Below are 17078 nucleotides of genomic sequence, written 5' to 3' on the forward strand. Positions count from 1 at the left end.
AAGACAACCTGCAAAAACACAAGGAGCTAAGATAAAAGGATAATCAGCAAAGGGAGAAACACTCTTCATGAAATGGTCTAGGAAGAAGAGCAGAGACGTGTGGCTTGGGGATAAACCCCAAAGCTCTTTTTTCTAAACCTTTACTCTGTCTGAATTAGTGGAAATCTTTCTACTAGTTTCTTGTTCATCATATAAAGTACATTGAAGATTTGTGTGTTGCACTACTCTGATGTCATTTTGTCATTTTAAGATTAAGCTTTGTTTCTTCCTCTAAGCCATGGGTCTTTCTCTAATGTTTTGAACAAAACTACTGTCAGATGTCGCTCTTTTTACAAAAGCTCTGACCACTACTTCTTCACTTCAGTTATTGGAACTGTAACCACACTTTCCAAACTGCTTCTTGGCTGGATTATTGCAGCACTTCATAAACTGATTCCCCGGTAAATTCCAGCAAGGTTTCGAATAGTACAAAAAAACCCCCAAACAAACCAAAAGGATTGGCCATTTGTTGGCCAGAGAGGTGGTACTGGGTCTTCAGTGCAGCCTCATCTGTTTTCCTTGGCAGTTCAAAGTGATTGCATTACGAACTTGGAGCCTCTGGTGAAAGTCTGTAAGAAATACTTGCATTCTTCAGTTCAAAAACTTAAATCCTATTTAAAATGTGAAGATTTAGGGGTTTCAGTTGTTTAATTGCAGAAAGATCTTCTGCAGGGAGTAGAAACTTTTTTTCTCAAAAATCTTGTTAGTTGAAGTATAATTTTGTTTTTCTGGAGGGTGGGGAGGAGGGATGTTTCAAGGAGTCTTAATGCCAAGATTCCAGAGAATGGAAAGTCAAATATTTGATATTAATTTCTTCCATTGGCTCATCAGAGCTTGGAAAGTGCTGGGTTAAACCTGATAGTCACTAATGCACTCTTAGGGTAGAAGAGGTGCTCTGTTATCAGGCAGTGCTTTTAATTCAGTAGTATTGCACAGGGAGAGTTAGACTGCAGCAGGGCAAATGGATTTCTTAGTCTGATGCATAAAACCTGCAGCATTTGCATTGGTTTGTGTGAAGCTCAGGGTTGTGTAAGTTCAGCACTGATTGGAACTATTACACTGTATTTATAAAAGTAGATGCTGGCATTTAGTTCAATTGCTCTTTGACACTGTTTTTTCACCTTTTCACTGATTTTTGACAAATCACTAATTATTCACATGAAGAAGTGGTGTATAAGTAAGAAAGGCTTTTGCGAATAGAAACAAGGTCTTTATATATTCCCTTTCTTACTCTGCCTGGCAGCTTGTAATAGCACTAATAATACTTCAGGGTGAAGATATTTTTCTATTACTGTCAACACTACACAGTGAAAAATCAGTCTCTTTACTTCTATGCATTAATAAATAAATACACAGACTGAGAGTAATTGGATAGGATTCTCCAATTTGCCTGGTTTTCTGTAGGCTTTTCCAGTTCATATAAAATGCAGTTTTCCTGTATGGTCTGATTCTTTTTCTGTATCCCGAGGAAAAGGGTGTTATGACTTTATCTATTACTCTATTTCCTAGTTTCTTTACACCCTGCCCCCACTCTGGAAAAAAAAAAAAAGCCAAATACATGTAGTCTGTTCAAACAAAATATAGAGCTTTTATTCACCAATTAGTGGGAGATATCCATCAGTCTTATACTTTCTTCCTTTCTAATTTTCAGATGTATATCACCAACACAGTGAAAGCCAGAGGAACAAGGCTTGCAAAACCTGTTCTGTGTTTGGGTTTAATGTGCTTGGCCTTCCTTACTGGAATCAACAGAGTAGCAGAGTATCGAAATCACTGGTCAGATGTAATAGCAGGATTTATAATTGGAATATCTATAGCAGTATTTTTGGTAAGTGTGTGTCTGTGTCACTTCTGTTTGAAAAAAATCAATGTATAAGCTTGTATCTCTAAAAAACCTTCAGACAACTAAATAACAAAATATTACGGCTAATGGTGGGGTCCGAGGCTGCGACCCAGGAAGAGATGACCGGTCCAGGGAGATGGTCCCGAAAGGAATCGCCTGCCCGGGGTCCGGTGTCTTCCTCTCAGCTGCTGGCAGAGGGGCCCTTGCAGAGGCTGTCAGCTCTTTAGTGATATCAGCTCATGATTCCAGCTCAGCTCTGCAGGGCAGCCTCTAGGCCAAACCAGACCGGAGAGAGAGACGAGAAGACCCGTATGGCTGGTTCCGCACGAAGGGAGCTTTATTGGTGGTTCCCTCCGGCGAAGGGAAGGCCAGGGACAAGCTCTCTCCCACAGAGGCGAACTTGTCTTCTTTTATAGGGATACAGGGGATCAGCAAGGGGACCAATGGGTTACAGAGGGTCTGGGATAGACCAATGGGTTACAGAATGATCTGCATAGGGTCTCCCAAAGGATTGTGGGTCTACGTTTCCTCACCATGACTCAAAAGTAGTCACCTTTCCAGGGAGTCCTGCTGGGCCAGTGCAAAATCTTTTATCTCAGCAGAGATCCCTCCAGGGCAGTGGCTGGGCATATCCCACAACAAAAGACATGTTTCTTATCTTAGGATTTTTAATTAGTCATCAGTTTCCTTAGTAATATTTACATTAACTTGGAAATGTGAAGTCAAGAAAGGACTGATCCAGTTATCTCTTTTGATTTCCATATAAACCAGATTGTAGCATTTCAAACAGTAATTTTTGCAGCAAGCCCTGCTGACAGGAAGTATATATTCCTCAGAATAACATAGTTATAATTTGATGTATAAAGTATTAAATTCAGTATAATGATACCCACACTGATCAGAGAATAGGTAGAATTTGTTTTTCTGGCTTTACAGTAACCCTAATGAATTTATTTCATAGTGCTTCAGGTTTATGTTGAAATTTTATATTATTCTGCACCAAAAAAATCTTTGTTTAGCCTTTTCCTTTTCTGGAGCTGTGTTCCAAAACCAGACTGTTAATCACAGTTGCCAATGACTACTGTCTGTGTCAGAAAACTATTTCTAATCTATTAATCACCTTCACTAATATCTGCAGTGCAAGACTATAGAATAGAATAGTCACTGCTGTTTACTGCCTGTAGGCTTGACTGCCTGGCAGCTTGTAATAATACTAAATACACCTTTGAACTTTTTCACCATGAAAATACTTTTGAGCTTGATTCTTGGATTGCAAGGTCTTGGTCTCAAGATCTTGGATCTGAAAGCATGGTTTGGCTGAGAACCCTCCCAGGGATGGCTGAGGTGGGTGTTTTCACTTCTAGGCATGCAAGGGTAGCTGCAAGTCTCCTTTAAAATACATCTGTTTGTGTTTCCAAACGTTCCTTTCCACACAAAATGTCCAGGAGTTATATTTGGTTGTTCACATTTAAGTTTTTCCATTCTGTTCATGCCCCTAAAGTAATAAAAGAGAACAGAATAGAGAGGAAATCTGTCCCAGCATTTTTTCTTATATTTTGTGATGTATGTTGCATAAACTCCTTTGAGTAGCATGACATCAAATTTAGTTGTGTTTTGAAGAAAATGCAGTTTGCAAACATTGCTGAGTGTCAGAATTAGTAGAAGCACAAGCTGTTACATATCACATTCCTAAGTCCCTGTGTGAGAATCTCTGCTGCCCTGAGCAGATTTGGAGTTACATTCAGTCTTGGGAATGGTTCTTGCCTTGTTGTTCCCTTTCTTACTCTCCATTTGAAAAAGATTTGCTGATCAAAACTGAGATGCCGTTGGCTTTCCTTGGAGCTTAAGGTTAATGCCATGTGGTGCTGCAAGACATCTCTTCATGACATTGATAATAATTGGTGTTCTATTATGCAGCTTTAGTAATGGATTTTCTTTTAGATAAGAGGTTTTTTTGGTTCTCAAATGATGCATGTACCAATAAATTGGTTGAAAGTCTTTTGTCCTGAAATATTAATTAAGGATTTTCTGTAAAACACGAATTTCACATTTCAGTCTTTCTACTGAAAAGCTGTGACTAAAGCTGGTGTCACTTCGGCCTAATTATAATTTTCAGGATCAAAGCTTGAAAAAATGAGTTTTTCCTTAGGTATTCTGTTTATCTTCTAATTCCTTCTAGGTTGTTTGTGTGGTAAATAACTTCAGAGGACGTCAGCCAGAACATGAACATTCTCATCTGGATAATCTGGCCCAGATGCCCATGATCAGCATACCCAGAGTAGAAAGCCCTTTAGAAAAGGTAATGTCTGACTTTTTAAAAAACAAATAAAACGCTGCTTTCCTGGAAGGATAATCAAAAGCTATCCTGACAAGAGTGCCACGGTAATCAGATTTAAAATAAAGAGACATGTCAGTGAAGGAGAAAGAAGGAAAGAATTTAATTCAGTGACACCCCTTAGGAGGCTCCTCATCTCATCATTTTACTGCCGTAGCTGTTGCTAAGCCCATGGAGTCAGGCTGAGTAGATCTGGGGCCCTCTTCCGTTGTGTTCCTCCAGTAAGTTTGATTAATACTCTGCCTGATAGTCCAAAGAAGTTAGAAAGTTTTTAGAAGTGCTTAGAAAGTAAGTCAGCCTTTGGCCCAAGGGGCTTTGCAATTCATATCCAAGTGGCATTTGTCCTATTTGTTTGTGGTATGTCCTCAGCCTGGTGTGGAGCATGGGATGCAGTCTCTTCTGGATCAGCTGTGGGGCTTACACCATCAGACATGTGCTAGCCCCAGGACAGGGCACCCACTTGGGAGCAAGAGTAATAAGGGTCATATAGTAACTGCACTATTCCCATCATCTCTTGTCAAAACACAGGGATTTTAGGCTGGGACATGCTAGTGATAGTCTCCTGGGTTTGCCAAGACTTTTTGCTTAAGTGTCACAAAAAAATTTATTTTAGTTTACTGTGATAAAACTTTATATTTTTTGAAGATGATGTTGTACTATGTGTTAGGTAAGGTTGAGCAAAAAAAATACTGAAATAGATAGCATAACCAGATATAGAAATAACTTGAGGTGCTTTTACCAAGGGGAACCCTTAAACTAGTAATGCAAAGTTTAAAGGAAGGTTTACTTTTTCTCGTGACTTTATCTGTCATTATTGATTAAAATCTATTGAGTTATGCCCATATTTGAAGATAGTAAACAAGTCTACACTGGGTAGGGCACCAGAAGTATTTTTCTGTGGTATTCTTTTAATTCACAATTAATTCTGCTCTTTTTTTCATGTTAAACGTAAGAAAGGTTTTCAACCACTTCCCAGTCTGTCCTATTTACTTGAAAGTGTTGGAAGTTGTTCTTTAGTAAGAATTACTGCTAGTCCTGGGGTTTTTATTCCTTTCCTTGAAGGGAAAGAAGATTTCTTTTCAGAGTGGTCTAACATGCCTTTTTTGAACCAAATATGTCTAAGCTACTTCCACTGATACCTTGTTGTAAGGAGGTCAGAGTCTCATTTGCTTGAACAAGCATTTAGATGATGAATGTGTATCTTCAAAATAATCCATTCTGTAAATTTTCTGTAAAATGTCAAAACAAAACAAGCTGTCAGCTGGCCTGGAACACGCCACATTAATAAGAGCATGTTTTATTTACGTGCTAGGCTCTCGTGCAATAGAAGCCATTTCTGTGGCTCAAAAGCCATCATAGGTAATACATTCTCTGGCTATTGAAATTTAAATTTTTGTTTTCTGGGGATAAAGGCTTCATGTTAACTTCATGTTTCTGCCTGGTTTGAGACCCTCTCAGTCATGATGAGTAATGTTCTTGTCCTGAGACTTGGCCGAGTTTGAGATGTTGTGAGGAAAGCTTTGGAAGAGTGTGGGAGGATGGCAGCAGGAATAATGTTTGCTCTGCTTTAGGATAACCTCTGCCATTTAAGAACTGTCCAGGATGCTGTTATATGAATGAGCTGCTTTCCTTCTGAACCCATATTCTTATGGCAGTAGACGGTAGCTGTTTACTGTCATGGAATTTCTCTCTAGATAATTGAACTGGGGAATGACTGCAAGGTGATACCACTTGCTGAGATCTCATTTTATGGGTTCATCCTTGTCTGTGTTGCAAAGCCTTTCTCCTTTCCAGACAGAGAGGATGGGATGCAAGGACACTAAGGTGAAGACCTTGCTAATTGTTCAGAAATGTTTTCTTTTGTTTCCACTTCCAGAAAGTTTAAATAGCAAATAATTGATGAAGAAGTTATTTACATGTGAGTGCTTTAGGTTTTAAGTTTCTACAGGTATTTTTTCCTTTTTTTAATCTATTTTTTTTTGTTTAATCCAAAGTTTTAGATAGAAGACAGGCCCTGTTAAATAAAAGGCACTAAGAATAATACTTTAGGGAACTGAGGTCTAAATTAAGTTAGCTGATCTCAATCAACTACCATTGCTACAAGAATTCTTGAATTAGTCTTTGATTTTTAACTCCCTTCTTAGTTTACATCATTTGTTCTCCACTGGAGAGAGAGTGGTGCTAAATAATTTGTGTGCTATTTGCCTTTTCCTTCTTGAGACACATGAGTTGGCATTTCAGTCAGGACTCTTGCAGTTCAATATTTTGAATGCACATAGATTTACATTTTGCTCATTTTGAAACGGTTTTTTCTTATTTTCAGTCTCCAAGCTCCTCTGCCAATATTAAAGACAGGTTACTGTCAGAAATTAGCTACTAAGAGTAGCACAAATCCTGTCTGAAGTTATCAAAGGATAAGGCAGTGCAAGCAGGAAGCAATGCAACTATGTGACTGGTACTAAAAAATAGTAACTATATGGGTATCTGGGAGCAAGCAATTAAAAAATCCCGCCTTAAAGAATGACTTTATTAGAAATGCCTGCCAGATAGGACCTCACTCATTGCTATTTTGTAATAAATGAGCAAGCACACGATGCATCATACAGACCTGGAAGCACATTACTTTGCTGTTTCCAGATCTGCTACTTGCTATTCCAGTGCTTTCTTCATGGAGAACAAATGCTCCTGGCATGCTCACCGTGCTGCCACTGTCTGAGTTCTGGTGGAGGTCTAGCTATGTTTGAAGTGCACTTAAATAGGCATAAGTGTTCTTGTAATACTCAGAACTGAGCTGCTGCTGCTTAGTGACAAGGTTAGATCACTGTTTGCATGACACTTCTGTTTAACTGTGGTGCATGCAGAGACTTAGCTGTTCTGCACGGGTACTCATGCAGTCAAATAAGCTGTAGTTGCAGTGTCTCCTTGAGGAATCCTTGCCAGAGCCTGCTCAGCAGTGCAGACTTAGTGCTTTTACCTTAACTATAATCATCCTCAAAATTAATGAAAAGAATGAAAGCCAAGAAACCTCATCACTCACCCATCTGCTTCTTTTCTCTTCTGTCCCTGACCTTCTTCATGTCTTACAAGACAATTGGTGTTTCAGTTAGCTGGCAGTCTCGTACAGAGAGGAAGCTCTCATCCTACCACAGTCAAGGTTAGAGAGTCCTGTTCTTTTGCAGAAATTACTGAGAAATGGGGATGTTCTGGATAGTACCTGGAAGAGTTTGAAAGTTCAGCTTTGTCGAAGTGCAGTCACAAACTCTGTTTTCTGTTTCAGGGGAGACTGACATTATTCCATGCAAAAGTGACCTGAAATTGGCCAGGGCTTACAGAGGTCTCCTACACGTCTTGTAGTAGTTTCTGATTCTACTAGCCTTATTTACTTTAAGTATTTTAGCTTTGAAAAAATCAAATACAAATACAACATGGAGGATTTCAGGACTAATGGAGACAGTAGATAGAATACTGACATACAAGGTTTCAGAAGGAAGCATTGGGTTAGGTAGGAGATGCACTACAGTTCATCTCCTGTGAGACAAGATAATTACTGTGTCTGATTATCAGTGCTTTCTGTAGCTATTCAGTATTACTTACTTGCACAGTGGGTTCTTGGCAGTGCTCTGTTTGACAGCTAAACTGCGTTTATTCCCCAAGGTTCTGCTTGGCATTCCTTCATACTGCTACTTCTGTCAGCAGTGCCCAAGCCGTGTTCCCGAGCACAGTCACTGTTCCATGTTACAATGAGGTTTCTTATACTCCCCCATAGAACTGACTATCCAGCATGACTGAACTCGAAAGACATAGAATAGGTGCTTTCTCCTTCTGCCATTTCCAAGTTGTAATGGTCATAGGTTTTTGGAATTCCTCTTGCAATATGTGACATTCTTGTTGCCCATCATATCGGTTTTTAGTGACTATCAGGGTTAACTGTCCCAGAAATCTTCTTGAGACACAGTAATTATTGTTCTATTGTGTATATGCCAAAGGTAATGGTGGTGATAAAACATTTTAGCAATAGTAAGTGTAGAGATTGCAATGGATTCTGCCAGTATTTTTAAGACTGGGGAAGCTTTCCTCTTCAGAATTTAAGGTGTATTGTTTTTTCTATTTACTCCATCTTGATTATTCACAAGACACAGAACAGCTTCTTCACAATGTCAGAAAATTTTGGTTCTCAGAGTTACTGCTTTCTCCTTGGTCTGAAGTATTGGTAAATTGGTACCAAGTCTTTAGTTGTTATGTGCACTGGTATGCAGACAGCACCATGGCCTGGGGAGCCTGGCCTGGTCCCTGCAGCTCTCCAGGGAGATTGCCTCTCACTGAGCTCACAGCTAAAAGCAAAACACAAAGATGCTTTAGCTCATCATACTATGGGCAGTTGGGGGAGAGGATTTGTATCCATTTCTATTGCTTCAAAATATTTTTGAATATTTTGAATATCCAAATACTGTAGTGCTTGATGTCCAAAAGCATGCATAGGTGTCCATACTTGTTTCTCCAGTATGGTTTGATGGGATCCCATGTGCTTGCATTAGCTTATAGGCAATTTTTGGCATAATGGTTCTTTCTTGATAATTGAGTCTGTTAAAGGAGATACAATACCACATTGCTTCACACACATACCACAAACACATAACCAGGAGAGTCAGCTCATAATAAATCATAAGCAGTTTTTGTTTCAATGTCAAGCATTTAAATTTGTATTCATGTCCTACTCTTCTGCTTAAATCTACTTCTGGGGCATTGTACAAGAATTATTTCTGACTGAATGCAAACTGTGATCACTACGTCTAATGCTCGAATAAAATAATCCTTAAACATGGGAAGTGGAACAATATATTCAGTGTGACCTCCTCCAACGTACATATTGTAGGTGTTACAGAATCAAGGTATTAGTCACAGTCAAGAAGCTCCTTTGCAAGGAAACTCCCTCAAAGCACGCATCCTTAGGTGGTTCTGCTGGATCTCAGGGACGGAGCGCTGCGAGCACCTTTCTCTAAGGCAATGAACGTCTGTGCGCAGGAGCGCAGCGAGTGAGCGTGTGCGGCTGGGCAGAGGCGGTGCCGGCCTTCTGTGCAGGGCTGCAGTGCTTCCGGGGGAACCTCCCCTCAACGCATCCTTTTGCACTAAAACTCTCATTTGTCCAGTAAAAGCAGAAAATACATTCTTCTGACTCAGAGAGGTATATGATAACATTATTATTATTGTTTGATCCATTGTCATTTGCCTGAAGTACTACAGTAGTATTTTTCTATTTAACAAACTCTTCTGGGGGAAAACTGCAAACATGAGAACAAAGCAAAAAAAATTAAGCTTAAAATATTTAATATATAATGAAAACTGCAAGTCACAAAAAGTTTTAATGTATTTTTTCAATGCTTTGACATTATAGCATTGCTTATCAACAGAAATTAATAAAGCTTAACAGAAGATATACAGGTGTGGATCACTTCCCCCGGAAACCTGCACTCAAGGCTTAGCCTTTGGCTTTTCCTCTTTTGTTAGTGGTGTGAGAGCACAGTTACGATGGCATGCTTTGCTCACCAGCCTGGTACTGTCCTCTTAGAATGGATGGTACAAATGCTGGTCTGCCTGTCTGTGAGACTGCTTCCATTGAGCAGACCCTCAGCATTTCTGATTCTTTTGAGAAGTGTAGGGAAAATAATTTCCCATGGAGTTGGAGAAGCTGAGGTCTCGTGCATGGATTTTTGCTTGTCTTTCTGCATCTGTGTGAATCTGTTTGCTGACAGTAGTCTCACTCTGAACTTTGTCACAGTACATCTAAGCAGATGTAAAAGAGTTGAAACAGTTATTCCAGAGGGATGCTATTTGTTTGGGGTTTTTTTCTGCCATCTCAGCAAGGCTTATTTGTAGTTTTGCCTGAGATGATAGTGTGAAAAAGCATGAATAACCAGACAGTTGCATGGATCTGTCTCAGTGATTCTTGCCATCAGCAAGTGATTAATTTTGACCTAGTTATGCATCGCCCTGCTGATTCCATTGGAAATGAATTGACAGGCCTTCAGTAGGGTCCAAATCAATAGGTCCATGATCAGCAGCTTAGCAGTTCTCTTTGAGGGCTTATTGAGGAAGGGGGATTTTCTTCTGTGTTATTATATCCCATGCTCTGCATGTCTTCCCAGGGATGGTGACTTGCTCATTTTGGAAGTATAGCTGGCAGGAGTGTGAACCACATTCTCTTTCCCTAAATAATAGTTATCCAGTCTTGAATTAATGCCACATGAAAGAGTATTTGGTTCTCTGCATCACAGACAAATGTGTGTCGCTTATAGACAGGGATGGCACATAGCAGGACTTGAAAGAATTGATTAAAATAAAGACAAATTCTTTTTTCCCCTCCAATTCCACATTTTTAGATCATCTTACTTATGAAAAAGGTGACTAATTTTAGTTTGACAGGATGACTTTTCAGATTTAAATAAAGAAAAAAAGTAAATATAATGAAGAAAATGTCTTAATAGCCTCACAGAAACTCCAGAGCTATTGAGTTTGCCCACTGTATCATCTTTTGTATACTCAAAACAGAAGATGGCCAGCCAACCAAAATGCTTGGAGTTGATTTTTTTTTTTTCTAATTAGGAAGTCTAATTTTGCATTTCTTCTGCAGAATCAAAATCTGAAAGCAATAACATTTGTTGCTACGTTTTACTGAAAACATTTTCATAGAAAGTTGCACTCTTTTTTTTCCCTAATGCTTTTTTGAAAAATCTGGCTATGGTTTAATAATTGTTGTTTATTTAAAATATAAATTCTGTTTGGGGGAAGATGCTCACCTAGATGCTCACTATTAAGTAGTATTCTTCTATGAAAGCTGTCCTAAAATACAGCAAGAACATGGCTAGAGCTAAAGTGTATATTGTAGGGGAGGTGGAAGAGAGCCTCTCCTCCTGGACACAGCACAGTTATGGCACCGGGAGAGAGGGAGCAAAGCTGCCAGCCTGGCTTGGAGATGGGGGGGGATATGGGGCTGCTCTCCAAGCAGCCTTGATACTGGACAATCAAGGTATTTCTAATTTCCTCTCTCTAATGGGAAAAACAAAGATGCCTGCCTGTCTCCCCCTGCTCAGATTGATAGACGAATATTCAGGCAGTTTAAAGAACTGAGAAATAGAAATTTATATGGTGGGCATTGTTTATCTCCAGCACTTTTGATGGTGTGTGATAAGAGATTTTCTGAAGGACTTCTCTTAAGCAAAAAGATGGAGACTCCACTCTCCTCAAGTTATCCACGTCCCCCTCCTCTTCAGCTCACTCCTCTCTTCTGAGTTTGATCTGCTCCAGGAGGCACAGAGATGAGAAAAATCTGCAGTGCTTTGCATGGTGCTTTACCCTCTGTGCATTCTTGTGCTTGGGAACAAACACGTGGCTTAACATCAAGGTTCCCTTTACTAATTTCACACACAGCATGTTTTGTAAAAAATGGTGGCAGCCAAGGGTACTGTGTGCCCAGAGGGAAAATATGCTTCCTTTGGATCCTGCACATCACTGTGTGGTTGAGTGTTCACCTTCAGGTGTTTGCAGAGTCACTTGCTTTGGCTCGAGTATGAAAAAGCTGCCAAGTTCTTTGGGATGCTGCACTGTTCCAGTGCACATCTCGGTGCTCGTAAGAGTCGTCCCATTGAAGGAGAGTGGAAAATGTTCTTAGATTGCAAGTGAACGCTGGTGATTCTGAAAAAAAAAAAATTGAATGTAAGTTCTCAACTGCCAAATGCAACTTGATTGTAAGCATTTTGCTACTTGATTCAGTGCCATTGAGCTCATGGGGATAAATTAATCTTTAAAAAATTAATATTAAAATTGTACTTACATTGAAATAGAATATTATAATCTGTGAGAAACTTTCATTTTAATTCCTAGGAATTTTGTTTTCAATTATGAATAACAAAGCAATAAAAGTACAGCTAACTCAATTATTCACATTTAATTTAAATTTAAACTTAATTTAAAACAAACCAAAACCAACTAAAATTAAAATATAATAGAACCATCACACTTTATTACTTTGTTCAGCATACTTCCCTATCCAGTCTTTCAGCAGTTAAAAATTGCTATGGGAGTGGGTGAGAGCACTGCAGTGAAAATCAGTTTTATTTACATCATCCTGCAATAGTCTCCAAGTACAAGGCTGCCCTTCAAGCACGGGAGGCAAAAGTTTTCACAATGGTGACTACTGTCTATCTGTGTGGTTTTGTGGTTTTTATCTGTTTGTTTTTCCTTTAACTCGTAGAACCACATCACGGCCTTTGCAGAAGTCACATGATGTTGACGCTGATGTATATTCACTCCATTGGACTTCATCTCTTTTCACAGCCCACACATGATATTTGCAGTGTATCAAAAATAAGAAATTTTTAGAAGTCCTATTTCTGACTTGATTTTTACATCACTAAAATGATACCAACATTTTGAAGAATTCTTAAATATTAGAACGTCACTTTACTTTCTAGCAAAAATATTAACTGTTTACTTTTATGATGGAATGGGACAAACTGAGCACTAATTATCTGACATTACCCTCTATTTTGGCTTCTCATTGTTTTTAATGGTTCATGTACCTATTCCAACAGTACTTTGTATTTTGATTTAACTTTGATTTTTAAAATCTACATTTTTAATTCAGCATGAACTTGTTTCCATTTGAGGCAATTTCAGTGTGTAAAAACTAGACAAATACTATGTTCTGTATGAAAATGCTGTTTGCACATTGTATTACGCTGTATTCCATGTAAGATATCATTCAAACAGTATGTTATATGTAAGACTGGTGCTTCTGCTTTTGAAGAGAAAAAAATGCCAATTTTTACTGTAATAAGTATTGTATCATAATTAAAAGTTTATTTATTTGGATATTTTCCTGACATATTTGTAGTTGAATTGTTGTTTTGTAGTTCTTGAATGTCTTGGATGATATATATGTATCTAGGCTAAAAGAAATGAAAATAATATAGAAAGTTTGATCTTTGATATATTCTTTATTACTAATGATATCCCATGAAAGGTTAAGGGCTCCGTTCTTAGCTTAGCATATCTGATGGGAAGCTGTGCTATTCATAAATCACTTAAACAAATTATCCAAGGAAGCCTGCATCTTTGCATGATTGTTGTACTCCCTGATACAATTGCTGGGAGAACAGGTGCTAAGACAAGAAGAGGGTCACTGGCTTAGTGAGAAAAGTTCATCTGAGTTTCTACTCTCCATTTTCATGGAAAACCCATGGAAAAACCAAAATGGCTCAATTAATTTTTTTCAGCCTAAGTGACCAGGACAGGCAGACTTTCTCTCCACAAAGCTTTTTATCTCTATTTGTGTTTCAGGCTCATATTCTTAAAAAAAAAAAAAAAAAAAAAACCAACAAAAAACCAAACCCTCTGCCAGTCTGCATGGTGTTGACGAATTGATTTTTCTTCAACATCAGCCAATGTTACCATATCTCTGTTACTGCTGTGAATACTCAGATTAAGCCTCCCCTTTGAAAGACAGATTTGCTGACTATTCATAGTGAAGTGGTCCTATAAAAACTGAGCATCAAATGGATCTGAATATTGTAAATGCTAAAGACATTCTTAACATCTGCCAGAGAGTTTTCCTCTGGCAAGAGCTGATAAAATGCTAGCACTATAGAAACATTGAGAATACTATTGGTCAGTGCAGGCTGTTGAGTATTTTAGGCCTTAAATTTTCCACAGTTCAGTGTATTTCCTGTGCATTAATCATTGTTAGAGTATGTTTGAAACACAAGGATGTAGAATCAGGTATATTTTTTCTATGATGAATTTTAATGCATTCTCACATAGTCATCAGGTAATGCTTGCTTTTACTTTTTGTTTTAACCTCTGCTTTCAATAAAATGCAACTGTCTAAAGAGTGCTTGGCAAACAGGGCAAGGCCAAGTCATCTTTGAGTGCAATAGATATGCCACGAAGTCATTGTGCTAAGCTGAGAATTAAGAGATTGAAGAAATATATCCGTGGGGAGAAAAGACCTAGAATAGAGTCCTTAGCTACAACTAGGTTACTTAGGTGATTGAAAATCCACCTTTATTAGACTATCAACTGTGTTTACAAAATTGTAGTAGATCCAAAGTTTGTATCACCGTGTTGGGCACACTTACCCTGCTCTTAGTCTAGCTAGTTAGGTTCCAAGGTACTAATGATTTTTCTGTGTGCAGATTTAAATGAAATCTTCACTCATTTTTGCATGGTAGCAAATCTGCATTTTTTATATCTGATTTATAAGATTACCAAGAGATTCTTTTATGTTAAAAGAGATGACTCTTTTTCAGTGTACTGTATATCATCAGCTTGTAACTGGTCTCTTTCTCAGGATCTTTCCCAGTCAAATATTTGGGTTAAATTTATCATACTATCTCTGTGAACCAGCAGTGAGAAAACAAAAAGAGAGACACTCTGCTGTATAATGTATTTTTAAATAAAATAATTTTTCATTCATATGTAGTGTATTTTTTAGATGTCTGCTTTACATACATTTGATTGATAGTGTGCATATAACAAAATGATGATTTTATGTAAATTGCATTTGGTGACATATTTTCTTGATTAACCAGGAATCCCCAGTTAACTACCTTCCCTTAGAGCTGGTTCTGGTGAAATTGAAAAGCATGTGAGGAAGAGCTGTATTGCAGAGTCCACAGCCTGTTAGGGAAGGACTCTCCCCAGAATGTGGACCAGCCAAGTTCCAAGGCACTACTTTGATAGATTTTCAGAAGTGGCAAGAATTTGCCCTCTCACATCTGTAACTCTCCACCTCTTCCATTCTGGACCTAGAAAAGCTTTCAGTAGGAACAAACTGCCAAAACAAAAGTAAGTTGGCACTTTTTTACTAAAATGGCTTTTTGGTGATTGCTTTTAAAAAAAATCCCAGTGATGAGCAAGCATCATTCCTCATTCAAGGAATATTCTGGTACAGAGTGGTTCCTACTGAAAACAGTGTGGTTGAACCATTTCAGTGGTTTTGAATGCAACTGATTTTATTATTCTTGTGGACCTTTTCTGTGTGTACTTAAGTGAAACAGCTCTGCTCTATTTATAAATGAGATGTTTGAGAAGCATCCCTAATGTTATATGCTGCTGTGTTCCTAAAAATGGAATTTGTAAGGCATATGGGGACACCAGCTGGGCTCCTATCCATACCATTTTAGATTCTCTTACATGGATTCTGCTGTTCGTTTATAATCAGGAACTGCATAAGACATACGGTGATAGCATCCGGGCTCACATTTCTTCAGCTTTTAAAAATGTTCATTTTAACAATATATATTAAAAGAGGATAATGTTGGTATTTTTTAGCTGCAATTTTCTTTACTGTTTGCTGTTGCCTTCTAATTTTGTTGCTGCCCAAGATCACAGTAAGTGCAACAGTCCATTTGCACATTATGTTAGCAGGGAGCTTTTTATACTCTTTTGAAGTCTAATTTTGGAATTTCTGAGGCTTGCCATCAGAAAGCAGAGTGCATTACATTTTAAGAGCAGATAAACTGAGTCTGTTTTGATCAAATACATCCCTGGCCATCTGCATGGCCTCGGCCTTGGGGACACTCAGGAGCATTTGCAGGCAGAAGGGCGAGCAGACCTCTAGACCTCTCAGCCCTGCAGCACCTCCCTCCAGGCACATCAAGAGCACTTTTACCCAGCTCTGCCTCTGACAGCTGCCTCAACCCCAGCATACCGGATTTTCCTGCTGTACACCAGCATGAACACTTTCTTTCTCCCCTCAAGCACCCCTGAGAGACTGGACAGATCTTGAAGCGCACTACAAGCATGACTGCAGCTGGAGCCAGCGGCTGCCTGGTTCTCACTTGGACAAGGGGAAAGCTAAAGGAGGACCTAGTATGGCTCCAGCTTTTGGCCTTCTCCTCCACTTTCTAGGCCTTCTGGTTTTCAGGGATTTCCACAAAAGAAAGTAAAGCAAATCTTTACAGTCTCTGCCCACTTGAACTTCTGCTGTGTGCCTAGGGTTGTGAAAGCTTTACGCTTGCTATTGGCCACTAGGGACTTTCCACTATAACACAGTGTTGCCTTTTTGTCACCCTCTCCTGTGTGAAGATGGCTGAAAAACCTTCTTAGAGTTTCCAGGTTTGACCTGATGTTCAGGGAAGAAGACCCTGTGAACACCCCAGAAAGACCCCTGCCAGGGTGGCAGTTGAAGCCCTCATGTGACTGTGATAAGCCTGGTTGTTTGCTCAGCACTTGCCCAGACCAAGGTATGACTCTAACAGGTTTGCTGTTCATACTAAGCTGCTTGTATTTGCCTCATCATGAAGCCTCAGTCGCTTTCCAACACAGAGGATTAGGTGCTTGGTTCCATGGTCAGTACTGGAGCTTGTTCTTTCTCTGTAGAGAATCCTAGGAATTGCAGCATATCCTGCATGAAACTTGCCCCCTGTGTCTGCTGATGCTCTTCTAGACAAGCTGGAGGTAAGTGAGGTGTCATTCCAAGGTGCTTAGCTTCCACTTGCCTGTAACCATACCATGATCCAGGAATTTGGTGATTGCTGTAGCTGGAAGCACTATAACCAGCCTGTGCCCAGGCTACAGCTGCATGTTTTCTGAGAGCTGGTGTCCAGTTCTCTGCCTATCGTGTCCTTGAACTCAATTTCTTCTATTCCAGTTGTCAGCTCTTGATAGTCTGTACTGCTGTGAGATGTGATATTCACAAGGCATAAGGGGATCATGGCTGTGTTCATCAGCAGACCATTTTAGGTAGCCTTTCATGCCTTCTACTCTGGTCTGTGGTCACTGGCTGTGTAAAACATTTGGAAGTAGGTTAATCTAATTTAATTAGGACAACTGAACGAAAGTTTGCACCCAGAGGTTTTATAT

General features: G+C 39.1%; 1 protein-coding gene across 3 annotated transcripts in view; it reads left to right on the plus strand.

Moving 5' to 3' along the window:
• The window catches only part of PLPPR5 (phospholipid phosphatase related 5), a 62387-nt gene extending 47700 nt beyond the window's left edge, over positions 1–14687 (plus strand). For 2 of the 3 annotated variants that reach the window (XM_082287328.1, XM_082287327.1), the window contains 4 exons: positions 1691–1867; positions 4062–4181; positions 9091–9218; positions 12466–14687. In XM_082287328.1, coding sequence (XP_082143454.1) covers positions 1691–1867; positions 4062–4181; positions 9091–9218; positions 12466–12559 — 519 coding nt within the window. In that variant the 3' untranslated portion in view covers positions 12560–14687. The remainder of the gene's footprint in view (positions 1–1690; positions 1868–4061; positions 4182–9090; positions 9219–12465) is intronic. The other variant, XM_082287329.1, reaches the window with a different exon arrangement.
• The last annotated feature ends 2391 nt before the right edge of the window (positions 14688–17078 follow it).

This window comes from Coloeus monedula (genome assembly GCF_965178545.1).
Source record: "Coloeus monedula genome assembly, chromosome: 9".
Lineage (NCBI taxonomy): Eukaryota > Metazoa > Chordata > Aves > Passeriformes > Corvidae > Coloeus > Coloeus monedula.